We start from the raw sequence: 15796 nt of genomic DNA on the forward strand, positions 1-15796 counted from the left end.
GATGGTGACAGACTTTTTCTGCGTCAGTCATACTAAGAGATCAGGGCTGCAGGGCCAGTTGGGCATGCCCAAGAAGGAAAGTGTGTTCTGGCATTTATCTTTTTATCCTGTACTTAATTTTGGGAGAAAAACCGCTTTGTATCATTTTAAGGTAAAGGCCGAGGGGCAAAGAAAAGGAAAGCATCTGGCTCTGAAAACGAAGGTGATTACAATCCTGGCAGGAAGACCTCCAAACCACCCAGCAAGGTAATAGCATCTTTTTAATTTATGGTTTTAAGATGATGTGTAACTGGCTGAGTTTGCTTATTACTGTGATGTCTTGTTATAGCTTTAACCCAGCATCTCTTATCCATAGGGGGCTTGTTTATGGTTAAAAAGTTATCCAGGTATAAAATTTATATAATCAGGACCATCTCTTAGATACGAGTGTCACATAAATTAGCCTACTTAAGAGTACTCCATTTCCTCCAATGGCAGAAGTTACATGCTGCCTTAACTGAAATACTAGTTTTCAGGATCAAATAAAAGCTATTTCTTTTTTGCAACTTGCAATTTGACAAGGACCAATTTGATTTTCTAATTTGAATTTATTTTTAGTCTGACCCTTCTCCAGAAGTACACTGTCTCTTTTGGGTAAATTAATATCAAACGCCCCCCTTTTAAAACTTAAAAACGCAAACAGATGCCTTTAGCTGTGTGGTGGTCTTTACACTGACCTTTTCCACCCAGTTGTCTGCTAGGACTGCGGTCCTTCCTGGTGACCGTCCTCAGCGTTTCTATAAACACTTACCTTGTGCACAACCTCCTGGGCAGTCTTGTTTTCTTCTCATGAATTGATGGGTACTTAGCAGTAAGCTGAATTTTTACTTTTCTGTGCATAGTTGCTGGGTAACATACGTTTATAAAGAAGTAATGGTGGTGGTTATCATTATAGAGGATTAGGTAATGGGCCTCACACTTAAGTAACTTAGCATTATAGTTCTCATCTTACAAGAACCATTATTTTCAGTATGTCCCCAAATAAGTGAAGGAATAATCAGTCCTTTTCTTTTTCTATTTTTAACTTTTTTTTTTTTTTTTTAAAAACAAACAAACCCAGAAGCCGAAGAAAACCTCTTTTGACGAGGACTCAGATGTGGACCTCTTCCCCTCAGACCTCACTGCCGAGCCGCCGTCGCTGCCACGGACTGGCCGGGCGAGGAAGGAAGTAAAATATTTTGCAGACTCTGATGAGGAAGAAGATGTCGATTTTGCAATGTTTAATTAAGTGCCCACAGAGCACAGAAACAGTTCTCAGCAGATAACTTGTGTTGTCCTTTTGTCTTTTCTGTCTCAGACTTTTGTACATCTGGCTTATTTTAATGTGATGATGTAATTGATGGTTTTTTATTATTGTGGTAGGCCTTTTAACATTTTGTTCTTACACATACAGTTTTATGCTCTTTTTTACTCATTGAAATGTCATGTACTGTCTGATTGGCTTGTAGAATTGTTATAGACTTGTGCATTAGCACAGATTTTAATTGTCATGATTGCAGACTACAGACCTGCTTTTTGAAATGAAATTTAAACATTAAAAATGGAACTGTGTTCTCCGTCTCTTGACTAAGATGAATGTGCAGTAAAATCTCTCATACACCTTTAAAATAAATATATTTTATTCTTTGCCAGGAGACTCCATGGAAAAAGGTAAACAGTATATGAACATAGAAGCACTGTTAAACAATCTCAATGTACAAACAGAGCCAGTGAACGTACATCACAGACTTGCTAATATATCAAAAAAAAAATTCCACTAGTGCTTAAATGAGACCTAAGAAAACTGACACTTGGATCTGTTAACCACTCCACCCTGCTTCATAGCGGCTGAACCAGGCCAGCGGATGCAGACTGTCCGCCCAGGACTTGGGGGGGTCAGCCCTTCCCTCTCGGGACACAGAGTTACCTGGCGCAGGTGGCAGGCCGGCCCGTCGTCACCCCATGGAACCTCCGTTGATGGCTTGTGAACAGGTAAACAAAAACTTATTAACACTGAAGAGTGTTGCTGCCTTGGAGGCTATCACTGTAAAAATGTATCTTTTTAAAAAAATTGTGTAGTTATGTCATTAAACAAGTATTAAACCATTTTTAATTTAAAGTGACATCAACAATTGAACAAATGACGTTTGATAACTGAACTGGCAGTTACACTGATAGAGAAGTCTTCTGCTAGCGCAGTGAATCTGGATACATTTACTGGGCAACAGGAAATCAAAGACGCAGTTTGAGAGCATCCGGAGAGCAAGGACAAGCGTCTACACTAACTGAATTAGAGCATCTTTAGCCTTATCTCGTCACACTACAATACTCCACTTCCTTACCTGGATGTCTTGATTGTTCTGTGAAAGCAAAACACTTATCCTTTTGACCCTCCCTTAACTGGACACGCACAGTAATCCGCTCCACGACCGTGGGCCTTGGCTCCCTGGAGCGTGGGACACGCAAGGCGGAGAGCCGCGCCGCTGTATGTACAGAGTCTTCGGAAACACGGCCAGGGTGCACCGTGGGGACTGGGTCTTTGCCATGCAATCTTGCGTGTTCAAAGAGGAAAACAGAAGCTTTTAACTCGTTTTGGGTTGCATGAAATGGCTGATTTTTAGAATTTAAAAAGTTTGTACTTCTAGGTAAGTTAGACAGTGAGGGGTATATATTGATACATATGAAAACTTCTTGGTCCTTCTTGAGTTTTAATATATTTTCAGTCCAAAAACTAAGCAGCAGTAAAAATGTTTCTTCCTTGCATTTTAAATCCCAGGAGTGAAGGTACTGGGGAATGCTGGAGTAGCTAGAAAGTGTCTCACTGCAGCAGCGGGGACTGGCCGGCGCCGCTGGGCTCCAGGCAGCTGGGGGAGACGCTGGGGCTGGGCTCCGCCGTGTGCCCGCTGGAGCTGGGGGTCAAGGGCTCGTGTCCTTCAGAGTTCTCCAGCATTTCCTGGATGAGCGGCGGCATCGAGCCAGGGATTTCCATCTTCAAGGTAATCACACGCTCCGCACCTTTTAGAAAGAGAACAGAAGCTGGTAGAGAGAGGGATGCCGGGTCCGCCCTCAGCCGCTCGTGGCGGGGGCTCGGGGCGCCGGGGCCTGCGCGTGGGGCGGCCCTCAGCCACTCCTGCTCCCTCTGGGCAGCAGCGGGGACGGGAGGACGGGACACGTGATCGACTCCAGACTCAGTTCTGGGAAACAATACGGGGGTGTGTGTACTCAGCATCTCGGACAAAGAGAAGCTCCTGCTGAGAGACCAGAAAGCGTCTCTTGAAAAGAGCCAGCGAAAGGACAGCGGTTGCCCAGGACCGGGGCGAGGACCTGAGGGACCCCCCCGAGACCGCCAGGAGCCCCAGGCGGGGCCGAGCGGTACCTGCGGCTCCTGGACACCGCAGGGCTTCGCTGTGGGCTCAGACGGGTAAAGAATCTGCCTCCAAGGCAGGAGACGCGGGTAAAACCCCTCACGCTAACTACTACTCAGAAAACCGCCTCAGCGGCACCAACCACGTCGCAAGGGCCTGAGCCCCACGTGTGGACGACGCGGGTCACAGCATTCCCATCCCGTGAGCACTGCCGGCGAGCGGGGAGCGGGGGCGGGGCCAGCAGCTTTAAAGTCCAAGCCCTCAGCACGCCCGCGGTCGGCGCTGGAGTCCTCTGCACGTCCTCCCAGGCCTCCGAGAAGGGCGCGGGGGCCCAAGCTGCTGAGCACTTTCTGAAACGTACAGACTGGAATCGCTAGGCAGGGCCAGTCACAGCTCTCTGGGGAGAAAACGCCCCTTTCTCAGGGGTGCACAAGCGCACCCACCTGCGCCCCAAGGGGGGCGGCCAGCCTGACGGACAGACATGACCCCAATGGGCACCTAAAGCACCACACATTTCTTCAAACCGGAGTGTGTGCGGAAAGCTGGAATGAAACGTATGTAACGAGTAAACGACAAAGCCAGTCATCCAGTATTCAGTATGTTCTCTTGGAAATGCTTTTTCTAATCACTTAAGTCACATGAAACTGTAAAGCTAGTCTCATAATCTGCTAAAATCACTGCGTGGGCTAAGGTATAAGGTTTAAGAGAAGGCATCCTCCTTTTTGACTTGAAAGAGAAATGAATTCCAAAATGATAACAGAAAGGTACCTACTGTCAAACACGCTGCATTAAAACCGAGGGTTTCTAAAAAGGCCGGATGCGGTGGACGGGTCGTACCTTTCGCGCTGATGCTGCGGAGGTCTGTGATCTTCATCAGGATCTTTGGGAACATGTGAGGCTTGCTGGGCCGTCTCTTTCTGATGTAAATTTTCAGTGCTTCCAGCAGTGGTTCTTGTAGCTTATCTACTTTTGTTGGTTCCTCAAGGTCCTGGCGGTCTAGATTCCAGAAACAAGGTATTAAACAATTGAGGTCAGGACAGAACGAGCCCTGCCCACGCCCCCGCCTCCTCCTATAATCTGGTGATTCAACCCCATAAACACGTTTGAAGGTGTGTGAGCGCGGCTGATCTGGGCTTCCCTGGGGGCTCAGTGCTGAAGCACCTGCCTGCCAACGCAGGAGACACGGGTTCCATCCCTGGGTCTGGAAGATCCCCTGGAGGAGGAAAGGGCAACCCAGTCCAGGATTCTTGCCTGGAGAATCCCATGGACAGAGGAGCCTGGCAGGATAGAGTTCAAGGGGTCACGAAAGAGTTGGACGTGACTGAGCACACACACACACTCCTGTGACACTTGAAAATGACTGTCCTTGGTCAAACCACATTTGGAAGGCTGGTGGCTTTTATCCCCAGCAGAGAATTACTGCTCGTGACCAGGAGGTGTCACTACTGAACTGAATTAAAGGAGACCTGACCCAGATGGTTAAAATGCAGGTAAACCAGCCCCCAATTAAAGGCAGCAGCTCCTTAACCACCCTGTTTTGGGTTCCCGTGGGCCAGTGAGGGCGTCACACCAGGCCTCCCGAGGTGGGGGCGCCAATGCAGGACTACAACCCCCCGCCGCCGCCTTGGCAAGCAGCACCAGCAGGCTCCCTGACTCACCCTGAGAATGTCCCCAGGCAAGTCACGTTAAGAGGGTCTGATCCTACCCTTCAAACTGCAGCTGTGGCAATGCAGACAGCATTTTGGTATTTCAGAGCAGGAAAACCCCAAATGCCTTTAACTTATAATAATATGGAAAAATGCAACAAACTCTAAGCATGCATGCCTAGTTTTATCCACGTCCTTTTCCATGCAAAATAACTCCCAAGTGGAGATGAAGAATCTCCCATAATTTACGAGTGTGAGCGCTCTCCGTGAGCTCTCGCGAGGGTGCTCTGGGTGGTGGTACCTCCACAGATCAGGCAGATGGCGCTGAGAAGGCCGGTCTCCGTGTCGTCCATCTCCAGCGGCAGGAGCTGGCCGGCAAAGGTGAACACTAGGTCGGTCAGAGGGCCAAAGCCGGCGTTGTGCATCTGGGTTCGATTCAGCGTCAGGCCGTCCGAAAACGTCATGGTGTCCTGCTCTGGGGTGTACCTGGTGCAGATTCTGAGAATCTGGGAGGAAACCATGTCTGGATCAACGGCCTGGCCCTACGGCCTCCCCGGGGAACCAGGGAGGGAATCCCAGGAAGGTTCCAAGGGCTCCAGAGCGGACAAGCCCCCCCGACCCCCACTTGGGTGTGAACGCTGCTCCAGCTCTTCCTCCAAAAGACCACACACATCAAAACAAGGGCGAAACCTTATTTAGGGAATAATAAATAGCACACGAGAAATTTTGAGAAATATCTGTTTATGCTAAAAGTGATTCATTTGACTCAAGTAAACATTTACTGAGTACCTACTTATGTCCCAGGCACTGTGCCAGGTGTTGGGGATGAAAAGAGGAAGAAGAGTCATTTTTTTAAAAGAGCTTAGTCTACCAAAGGAAAAAAAAAAAAAGGCCAACATTTACACTGAGTAAGCGCCCAGCGCAAAGCCAGCGCTCCACCTGCTCTCCACTTACGCTAGCCGCCAAGCTGGCGGGCTGAGGACGCTCCTTACAGACCAGGGGCTCAGGAAGGCTGGGCTGAGCTGGGGCTGGCCCCCCACCCCCGGGGATGCCCCGAGCACCCCGCCCCTGGAGACCCTGACCCCAGGGGGCAGGCTGAGCCAGCAAGGGGCAGCAGGGCAGGCCCAGGGCCGAGAAGGGGCTCAGCCTGGAGGCCTGGCGGGGTCTCCTGGAGAAGCAGCCACCCTGGGAGCGGCAGCCGTTGTCCTGGAGACAGAGCGCGGCGCCCCCAGTCACACCACCGGAGGGGCTGCTCAGACGGGCGTGGTCAGCGGAGCGCCGCACTCCCAGCTCCGGGTTCCTGGCTGGGGCCCCTGCGTCTTGGGGGCCAAGGCGGCCTGAAGCTGCCCCGCTGTCAGAGCGCAGAGGGACCCCGAAGTCACGGAGGGGCCTTCGCTCCCGAGGAAGCCCCAGAAGGTGAGGCGCCAGCCGACGGTACACGCCAAGGCGGGGCCGGCGGGAGGGGCCCCGCATCCACACAGGCTCCGGCGCGGGGCCTCTACCCTCGCTTCCCGTGGGACCAACAGGCGCCAGACGAGCCTCTGCAGCTTGCGCGCACAAGAGCCCCTCGGGGTCCCCAAGCCGCCCAAGGCTCCCCCGAAACCCGCGTCCAGACACAGCGCCCGGGGGCCCGCTCCACCCTGCAGGGCCTCACTCCTCAGGCCAGACGACAAGCGGGTTCTGATGAAGCGATTCCTGTGGCCTCTCTCCCCTGGGAGCCCGACACGGCTGACCAAGTAGAGCAGGCGTCGGGAGGGGAGAACGTGGACCGGGAGAGGGTGTGAGCCCTAGAGACACAGCCCGGAGCCCCGGCTCGTCCCACGTCCCACGACAGCACCGGCGGCACACCCAGCCCCTCTTGAGGGTGCAGACAGCCCCCGCCAGGCCGGCCTGCCGCGGAGGGGCCTGCCCCGGAGGTTTCTGCAGGGGGCACGGCGCCCACACGCGGGCCACCCTCCTCAGGGCGCCGAGCAGGGCCCCGGGGGGTGGGCAGGTGGCCTGTCCATGCCCCTCCACCCCAGCTCTCATGTCCCAGGTCCCCCTGGTGATGTGCCCCTGAGACGGGGTGCAGGGGACAGCCGGCCTGTGACAAGGCCACGGGAGGCGTGGGGGCCCCTCCTCGCCGCCCCCCTGAAGCCCGTCCTGCGAGGCGGCCGGGGCACCAGAAGCCCCAGCCTCTGCTCAGCAGCGGCTGCAGCTCCGGGCAAGTGATGAGCCGGCCTGGAAGCGGCCGGCAACCCTGGTCAGGCCTGCAGATGAGGTAGCCCCCAAGTGCCCACGGCCACCCCCCAGAGCTCCGCCGTGAGCTCCCGACAGCAGGGACTGCGGGACGAGTCTGTCCTCAGGGGCTCAGTCTGGGGCGGCGTCACAGACAACGGACAGCACACTTGCTGCGGGTCGTGCGCACACCCGGGGAACACAGAGGGATGCACCCGCCCCGTGTGGGCGCGCCGGGCCCCGGCAGGGCCGGCATCGCGGGCGCCCGGCCCTCCCGGCCAGACCCCCCCAGACCCCTGGGCCCCACCGCCCCCAGACACGGCTGCCTGGACCTCCGCCCCCAGGGCTCCCTCCGCCCGTCCCGAGCCGCGGGAACGCGGGCTCACAGTCGCATCCGACTTCTCCCTGCCCCGGGGCGGGGACCCCGCGGCCGTGTCAGAGTGCGAACCCGACCCCTCCCGCTTGCTGTCTTCACGCGGAGCTGTTCTCGGGGCTTCCGTGCCCCCCAGCCCAGGAGACGAGCTTTGGCGGAGAATGCCCCGGCTGCCCCTCAGCAGCGCGCCACACGGCGGGGAGGAGCGAACATTCACCCACTTACTGAGGAACCTCTCCCACCTGCTAACCCCCTGCGAGGGGCGTATTAAGTCCACGGGTTTCTAAGTGTTTTGGCAAAGAAAACACGTGTTCACCATCGCGTTCTCTGCACTGACTGCCCGGCCATCAGGGGCAGGTCCTGACTGGAGCGTCTGCCGCCCGGGGGCTGCGCTGAGACGAGGCCGCGGCGCCCAGGAGGGGCCGGCCAGGAGCGGCACTTCCTCAGTGCAGTCCAATCCCACGCCTGCTGCGGGAGGGGCAGTGACCCAGACGCTGGAGGACGATCACAGATTCTCTCACAACAATCAGAGTCCTGCGCCCCACATCCGTGCCCCAGCCCGGGGTCCGGCGCTGGGAGGAGCCGCCCCCGGAGCGCTTGGCTTTGAAGGCCAGCGGGGCTTGAGTTCAGGAGTTCACAGGACTGGGGGGACCGGGGACTCCACTCGCTGAGGGCGCACAAGGGCTCCTGGGCACTGACCCAGCAGAGCAGAGGCCACAGGAGCGTGGACCAGACCCGCCTGCTGCTACAGGGGGTCTTGGGGAGACGCGGGGGCAGCTGAGGCTCACTGTGGGCACAAGGACACGGGTGGCAGAGGGACCGGGAACACCCATCGGAGCAAACGCCCCAGAGGTCACCGTCTGGCATTGACACCTGGTCTACGCAGCGGGTTCCAGCGCTGGGACACCCCAGGCCAAATAACGAGCAAGAGGACAGCCCCACCCAGCAGCAGACAGGCTGCCAAAAGCCGGTCCTGAGCCCGCGACCGCCCAACACATGCCCTTGACACATCCTCCCAGGGCAGCCTCCAGCCCCTCCCACCAGGAAGGCTGCAGAAGTCCCTGAACCAACCTCCCCCACCACGGGGCAGACACCAGAGCCAAGAATTCCAGTTTTGCCTTGGGAAACGGCAACCACAAACCCAGAAATGTGGGCAAAAATAAGATGGCAGAGAAATATGTCTCAGACAAAGGAACAAGATGAAACCCCTGAAAAATAACTAAGTCGGGTAGAGAGAGGCAATCTGTCTGAGAAACAATTCAGAGTAATGGTACTCGAGATGGTCCAAGATCTCAGAAAAGGAACGGAAGAACAGACCAATAAAATACACAACATGCTTAACAGAGACCTAGAAAATTTAACCAACAAAAAAGCTGTACAACACAGCAACTGAAATGAAAAATAAAGAGAAGGTCAGACAGAGACAACACAGAAAAAGTTACAGGCCAGTACCACTGATGAACACCGATGCAAAAATCCTCAACAAAATCCTAACAAACAGATTCCAACAACACATTAAAAACCTCATACACCATGATCAATTTGGGTTTATCTGAAGGATGCAAGGATTCTTCAATATATGCAAAATCGATGTGATATACTGTAACAATTTGAAAGATAGGATATGATTATCTCAATAGATGCAGAAAAAAACCTTTGACAAAATTCAGCACCCATTTATGATAAAAACTCTTCAAAAAATGGGCACAGAAGGAACCTACCTCAACATAGTAAAGGTCATATATAAACCCACGGCAAACATTATTCTCAATGGTGAAAAAATGAAAGCATTTCAAGATCAGGAACAATACAGGGGTGCCCAATCTCACCACTATTATTCTACATAGTTTTGGGAAGTCCTAGCTACGGCAATCAGAGAAGAAAAAGAAATAAAAGGAATCCAGGTTGGAAAAGAAGAATTAAACCTCTCACTGTTTGCAGAGGACATGATACTGTACATAGAAAACCCTAAAGATAGTATCAGAAAATTACTAGAGCTAATCAGTGAATTTAGCAAAGTTGCAGGATAGAAAAATCAATACACAGAAATCACTTGCATTTTTATATACTAACAATGAAAAATCAGAGAAATTAAGGAATCAATTCCATTCACCATTGCAACAAAAAGAACTAAATATCTAGGAATAAACTCACCTAAGGAGACAAAAGAACTGTACACAGAAAACTATGACACTGATTAAAGAAATCAAAGACGACATACACAGATGGAGAGATATTCCACATCTCTGGGTTGGAAGAATCAATATTATGAACATGACTATACTACCAAATGCAATCTACAGATTCAACGTGACACCTATCAAATTACCAATGGTATTTTTCACAGAATCAGAACAAAAAATTTCACAATTCACATGGAAACACAAAAGACCTAGAACAGCCAAACCAATCTTGAGAAAGAAGAATGGAGCTGGAGGAATCAACCTTCCTGACATCAGATTATCCTACAAAGCTACAGTCATCAAGACAGTATGGTACTGGCACATAAACAGAAATATAGACCAATGGAACAAGATAGAAAGCCCAGAAATAAACCCATGCACCTATGGGTACCGTATTTTTGACAAAGGTGGCAGGAATATACAATGGGGCAAAGACAGCCTCTTCAATAAATGGTGCCAGGAAAACTGGACAGCTACATGTAAAAGAATGAAACTGGAACACTTCCTAACACCATACACAAAGATCAACTCAAAATGGATTAAAGACCCATATGTAAGAGCAGAAACTATAAAACTCTTAAAGGAAAACATGGGCAGAACACACGATGACATAAATCAAAGCAAAATCCTCTATTACCCACCTCCTAGAGTAATAGAAATAAAAACAAAAGTAAATAAGTGGGGCCTCATTAAACTTAAAAAAGTTTTTGCACAGCAAAGGAATCTATTAACAAGGTGAAAGACAACCCTCAGAATAGGAAAAATAATAGCAAATGAAACAACTGACAAAGGATTAATTTCCAAAGTATACAAGCAGCTCATACAAGTCAATATCAGAAAAACAAACAACTCAGTCAAAAAATGGAAAAAAGACCAAAATACACATTTCTCCAAAGAAGACATACAGATGGCTAACACATGAAAAGATGCTCAACATTGCTCATTATTAGAGAAATGCAAATCAAAACTACAATCAGATATCACCTCACACTGGTCAGAATGACTATCATCAAAAAGTCTACAAGCAATAAATGCTGGAGAGGGTGTGGAGAAAAGGGAACGCTCTTGCACGTTGGTGGGAATGTGAATTGATGATACAGCCACTATGGAAGACGGTATGGAGATTCCTTAAAAAAAAAACTAGGAATAAAACCACCATATGACCCAGCAGTCCCACTCCTAGGCATACACCCCGAGGAAACCAAAACTGAAGAAGACACATGTACCCCAATGTCCAGGGCAGCAGTGTTTATAATACCAAGAACAGGGAAGCAACCAAGACGTCCATCGACAGGCGAATGGATGAGGAAGCTGTAATTCGTATATACACAATAAAGTGTTACTCAGCCATAAAAAGGAATGCATTTCAGTTCTGATGAACCTAGAGTCTGTTATACAGAGTGAAGTCAGTCACAGAGACAAAAACAAGTACCATATACTAATGCAAATATATAGAATCTAGAAAGACTATACTGATGACATTATCTGCAGGGCAGCAATGGAGACAGAGACAGACAGACATATGGACATGGTAGGCAGGAGGGAGGAGAGGGTGGGAGGTATGAGGAGAATAACGAGGAAACTTACATTACCATATGTAAAACAGACAGCCAATGGGGATGTGCTAGATGACTCGGGGAACTCAAACGGGGCTCTGTGTCAACCTAGATGGGTGGGATGGGCGGGGACGTGGCAGGGAGGTTCGATGGGAGGGGACATATGTATACCTGTGGCTGATTCATGTCGATGTTTGGCCAACACAACTCTATAAAGCAATTAACCTTAAATTAAATAAAATACACTAGAAGGAATAAACAGCAGAATAACTGAGCAGAATGAATGAATAATTTGGAAGACTAAATGTTAAAAATCATTGCTGTGGAATAAAGAAAAAGGAATGAAATGAGGACAATCTAAGAGACCCCTGGGATAACACTAAATCCACCAACATTCTCATTATATGGGGCCCAGAAGGAGGAGACAGGAAGGACCTGAGAAAATATTTGAAGAGGTGATAGCTGAAAAATTTCATAACACTGGAAAGGAAACAGTCACCCAAGTCCAGGAAGTGCAGAGCCTCAGTCAGGACAAACTCAAGGAGGAACATGTCAAGACACATGGTAATCAAACTGAAAAAATGAAAAGACAGAAACAATATTAAAAGCAAAAAGGGGAAAGCAATAAAGTAACATACTAGGGAATCTCCATAAGGTTATCAGTTTATTTTCCAGGAGAATCTGTGTAGACCAGAAGTGGGTGGCACGAGATATTTAAGGTCATGAGAAGCAAGAAGCTACAACCAAAGATACTCTACCCAGCAAGACTCTCCTTCAGATTTGGCAGAGAAACGAAAAGCCTTACAGACAAGCAAAAGGCTAAGAGCATCCAGCACTATCAAACCAGCTTTGTAACAAATGCTAAAGGAACTGCTCTAAGCAGAAAATTAAACACTGCAACTAGAAATGTGAAAATCATGAATGGAAAAACTCACTGGTAACGGCAAGCATACCGTACAGGTGGGAAATCACCCGCACACAAAACATGACATCAGAACCAGCAATTGTGAGAGGAGGAGAGAACAAATGCAGGACACTGAAAATGCACTGAAATTAAAAGACCAGCAACTTAAAACATCTTGCTTATATACGCGGACGTCAGTATCAAAACATCATGGTCACCATGAACCGGAACTACACAATGGATAAACACAGGCAGAAAAGAAAATGCAACCCAAACACAACAATAAAGGTAGTCATCAAATCACAAAAGAAGAGAACCAAAGAGGTAGGGAAGAAAACGACAGACAAAAACAGATTAGCTCCAGATGGCAGAGTATAAGGACCTGAGCTAATTCCCAACACCACCGAAGTCACAACTGATGAAAAATCATCATCATCAAAAAACAAAAAAACAAAAAAATAAAAATAAAGATAAAACAAAACAAAAAAACCACACTGCAATCTATTAAAAAGATACTCCATGCCCAAAGACAAAGAAGCCACAATGAAATGGTAGGAGGGAGGAATCACAATAAAATCAAACCCCATACCCTCTGGGTGGGCAACGCACACGCTGGGCAACAGTCACACCACAGAAGCGCTCCCCCAGGCGTGAGTCCCGAGCCCTGCGCAGGTGTCCCAGCCTGGAGGTCTGACGATGGAAGGAGGGGCCCCCAGAGAACCCGGCTTTGATGGCAAGCGGGTCTGACTGCAGGAATTCCACGGAAGTGGGGGAGACAGAGACTCGACTCCTGAAGGGCACGTACGAGGACCTGTGCAAAGCAGGGCCTCCTGAGCCTGGTCCTGCAGGGTCTCCTGTGGGGGTGGGGAGGGCCCGTGTCTGAGACTCACCGCGGAGACAGAGGCACCGGCAGCAGCAATTCTGCAAAGTGCCTGCTGGTGTGACTCCCCCTGAAGGCCGCCATCAGCCCCAGCATCCCACAGGGGCCAGAGCTGGGTCACTTAAGGCTAAGCAACACGGGGCGGGAACATGGCCCAATCCATCAGCAGACAGGCTTCAGGTCTGCCTGAGCACAGTCCTCCCCCTAGAGGGACAAGACCCAACTCTACCCACTACTGGAGTCCCACCCGTCAGAGAGCCAGGACAAGCCTCCTAGCCTCAGCCACCAGAGGACAGACAACAGAAGCAAGAACGACAATTCTGCAGCCCATGGAACAGAAAATACAATCACAGAAAGTTAGACAAAATGAGACATCAAAGGAATATTTCCAAATGAAGGAATGAGATGAAACCCCAGATGAAACGACTGAGTGAAGTAGGCAACCTACTGTAAAAAGAACTCAGAATAATGATAGTGAAGATGACCCACAATTTCAGAAAAAGAATGGAGGAAATATAGGAAAGGTGCAAAAAGTGTGTAACAGACAGCTAGAAGAACTGAAGATAAAACAGAATTAAACAATAACTGAAATGAAAAATACATTAGAAGGGATCAAAACCAGAATAAGTGAGGAAGAAGAACAGATAAAGTAAACTGGACACAGAATGACGGAAATCACCGTCACGAACAGAATAAAGAAAAGAGAACGTGAAAAGAGAGACCTCTGAACAACACTGACTGTACCAACATTCACACTACAGGGGTCTCAGTAGGAGGGGAGAGAGAACGGACCTGAGCAAGTATCTGAAGATAGAACAGCTCAAAATATCCATAACACGAGAAAGGAAAGACTCAAATCCAGGAAGTACAGAGTCCCAGGCAGGATCAACACAAGGAGAAACATGTCAAGACCCACAGTAATCAAATCAGCAAAAATCAAAGACAAAGAAAAAACATTAAAAGCAACAAAGGAACAGTAACGAATAACACACAAAGGAACTCCCGTAAGGGTATCAGCAGATTTCTCAACAGAAACTCTGCAGGCCAGAGGGCGTGGCACAACATTTTTAAAGTGATAAAAGGGAAGAACTACGACCAAGAATAACCTACCCAGCAAGGCGCTCATTCACATCTGAGGGAAAAATCAAATGATTTATAGACAAGAAAAAGCTTAGAGAATTCCACATTACCAAATCAGCTTTATAACAAATACTAAGGGAAATTCTCTAAGTGGAAAAGAAAAGGCCAAAATGAGAAACATGAAAATTATGAACGGAGAAGCTCACCAGAAAAAGCAAACCCAGGGTAAAGGTAGGAAATCAGCCCCACACAACATGATACCAAACCAGTCACTGAGAAACGACCTGAGCACAAACAGGATACTGCAAATGCATTTGAAATTAAAAGACCAGCGACTTAAAAAACACACAAATCTTGTTTATATCTAAGATGCTACATCAAAACCACATGGTGAGACTTCCCTGGTGGTCCACTGGTTAGGAATCCATCTTGCAAGACCGGGGACACAGGTCTGATCCCTGGTAGCGGCAACCCACGTCAGTATCCTAGCCTGGAGAATCCCCACGGACAGAGGAGCCTGGTGGGCTACAGTTCACAGGGTCGTACAGAGTCAGACATGACTGAGCGACTAAGTGCATCACGGCACAGGGGAGCTTAGAGCTCATGTGCTGTGGAGCAACGAAGCCACGCGATGCAACTACTGAGGGCGTGGACCACGCCCACTGAGGGCCTGACCACGCCCACTGAGGGTGTGCACCACGCTCACTGAGGTGTGACCACACCTACTGAGGGCCTGCACCACGCCTACTGAGGGCCTGACCACGCCTACTGAGGGCGTGACCACACCTGAGGGTGTGGCCACTCCTGAGGGCCTGACCATGCCCACTGAGGGCCTGACCACGCCCACTGAGGGTGTGCACCACACCTACTGAGGGCCTGACCACGCCTACTGAGGGCCTGACCACGCCCACTGAGGGCCAGACCACGCCCACTGAGGGCCTGACCACACCTACTGAGGGCCTGACCACGCCCACTGAGGGTGTGCACCACACCTACTGAGGGCCTGACCACGCCCACTGAGGGCCTGACCACACCTACTGAGGGCCTGACCACGCCCACTGAGGGCCTGACCACGCCCACTGAGGGCCTGACCACACCTACTGAGCCCAAACGCCACAGCGAGTCTGGGGGCCACAGGGAGAGCGCCTGCCTGGGGCAACGCACAGCCCACGTGCTGTAGCTAACGTGATACAGCCGAACGACTCAGTCAGAATTGTTTTCCTAAAAAGAAACTCGCGGTAATCGCAAACAGAAAGATCTACAACAGATACGCTAAAAAGAAAAGGGAATCCAAACACAACACTGAAGTCAATCATCAAGTCACAAGAGAAGGGGCTCCCTGGGGGGAGAGTGGTTAAGAACTGACTGCCAAGGCAGGCAACACAGGGTCGATCCCTGCTCCAGAAGATTCCACTGCGTGGGTCACCTCAGCCCATGTGCCACAACCACTGAGTCCGCACTCTGGAGCCCGCAAGCCGCAGTTACTGAAGCCCGCATGCCTGAGGGCCTGTGCTCGGCAACAAGACGCCCGTGCACTGCAGCCAGAGAGGGTCCTGTGCGTCACACCAGAGCAC

General features: G+C 50.3%; 2 protein-coding genes across 5 annotated transcripts in view; one reads left to right on the forward strand and one right to left on the reverse strand.

Annotated features, from left to right (window-relative positions):
• The window catches only part of TOP2B (DNA topoisomerase II beta), a 61188-nt gene extending 59598 nt beyond the window's left edge, over positions 1-1590 (forward strand). For all 3 annotated transcript variants that reach the window (XM_043454579.1, XM_043454577.1, XM_043454578.1), the window contains exons 35-36: positions 152-246; positions 1100-1590. In XM_043454579.1, the coding sequence (XP_043310514.1) occupies positions 152-246; positions 1100-1267 (263 nt within the window). In that variant the 3' untranslated portion in view covers positions 1268-1590. The remainder of the gene's footprint in view (positions 1-151; positions 247-1099) is intronic.
• A 46-nt stretch (positions 1591-1636) lies between these two features.
• The window catches only part of RARB (retinoic acid receptor beta), a 444609-nt gene continuing 430449 nt past the window's right edge, over positions 1637-15796 (reverse strand). For both annotated transcript variants that reach the window (XM_043454580.1, XM_043454581.1), the window contains exons 6-8: positions 5331-5535; positions 4221-4379; positions 1637-3033 (exon numbers count right to left, since the gene is read on the reverse strand). In XM_043454580.1, coding sequence (XP_043310515.1) covers positions 2837-3033; positions 4221-4379; positions 5331-5535 — 561 coding nt within the window. In that variant the 3' untranslated portion in view covers positions 1637-2836. The remainder of the gene's footprint in view (positions 3034-4220; positions 4380-5330; positions 5536-15796) is intronic.

The sequence above is a fragment of the Cervus canadensis genome, chromosome 31, assembly GCF_019320065.1.
Source record: "Cervus canadensis isolate Bull #8, Minnesota chromosome 31, ASM1932006v1, whole genome shotgun sequence".
Lineage (NCBI taxonomy): Eukaryota > Metazoa > Chordata > Mammalia > Artiodactyla > Cervidae > Cervus > Cervus canadensis.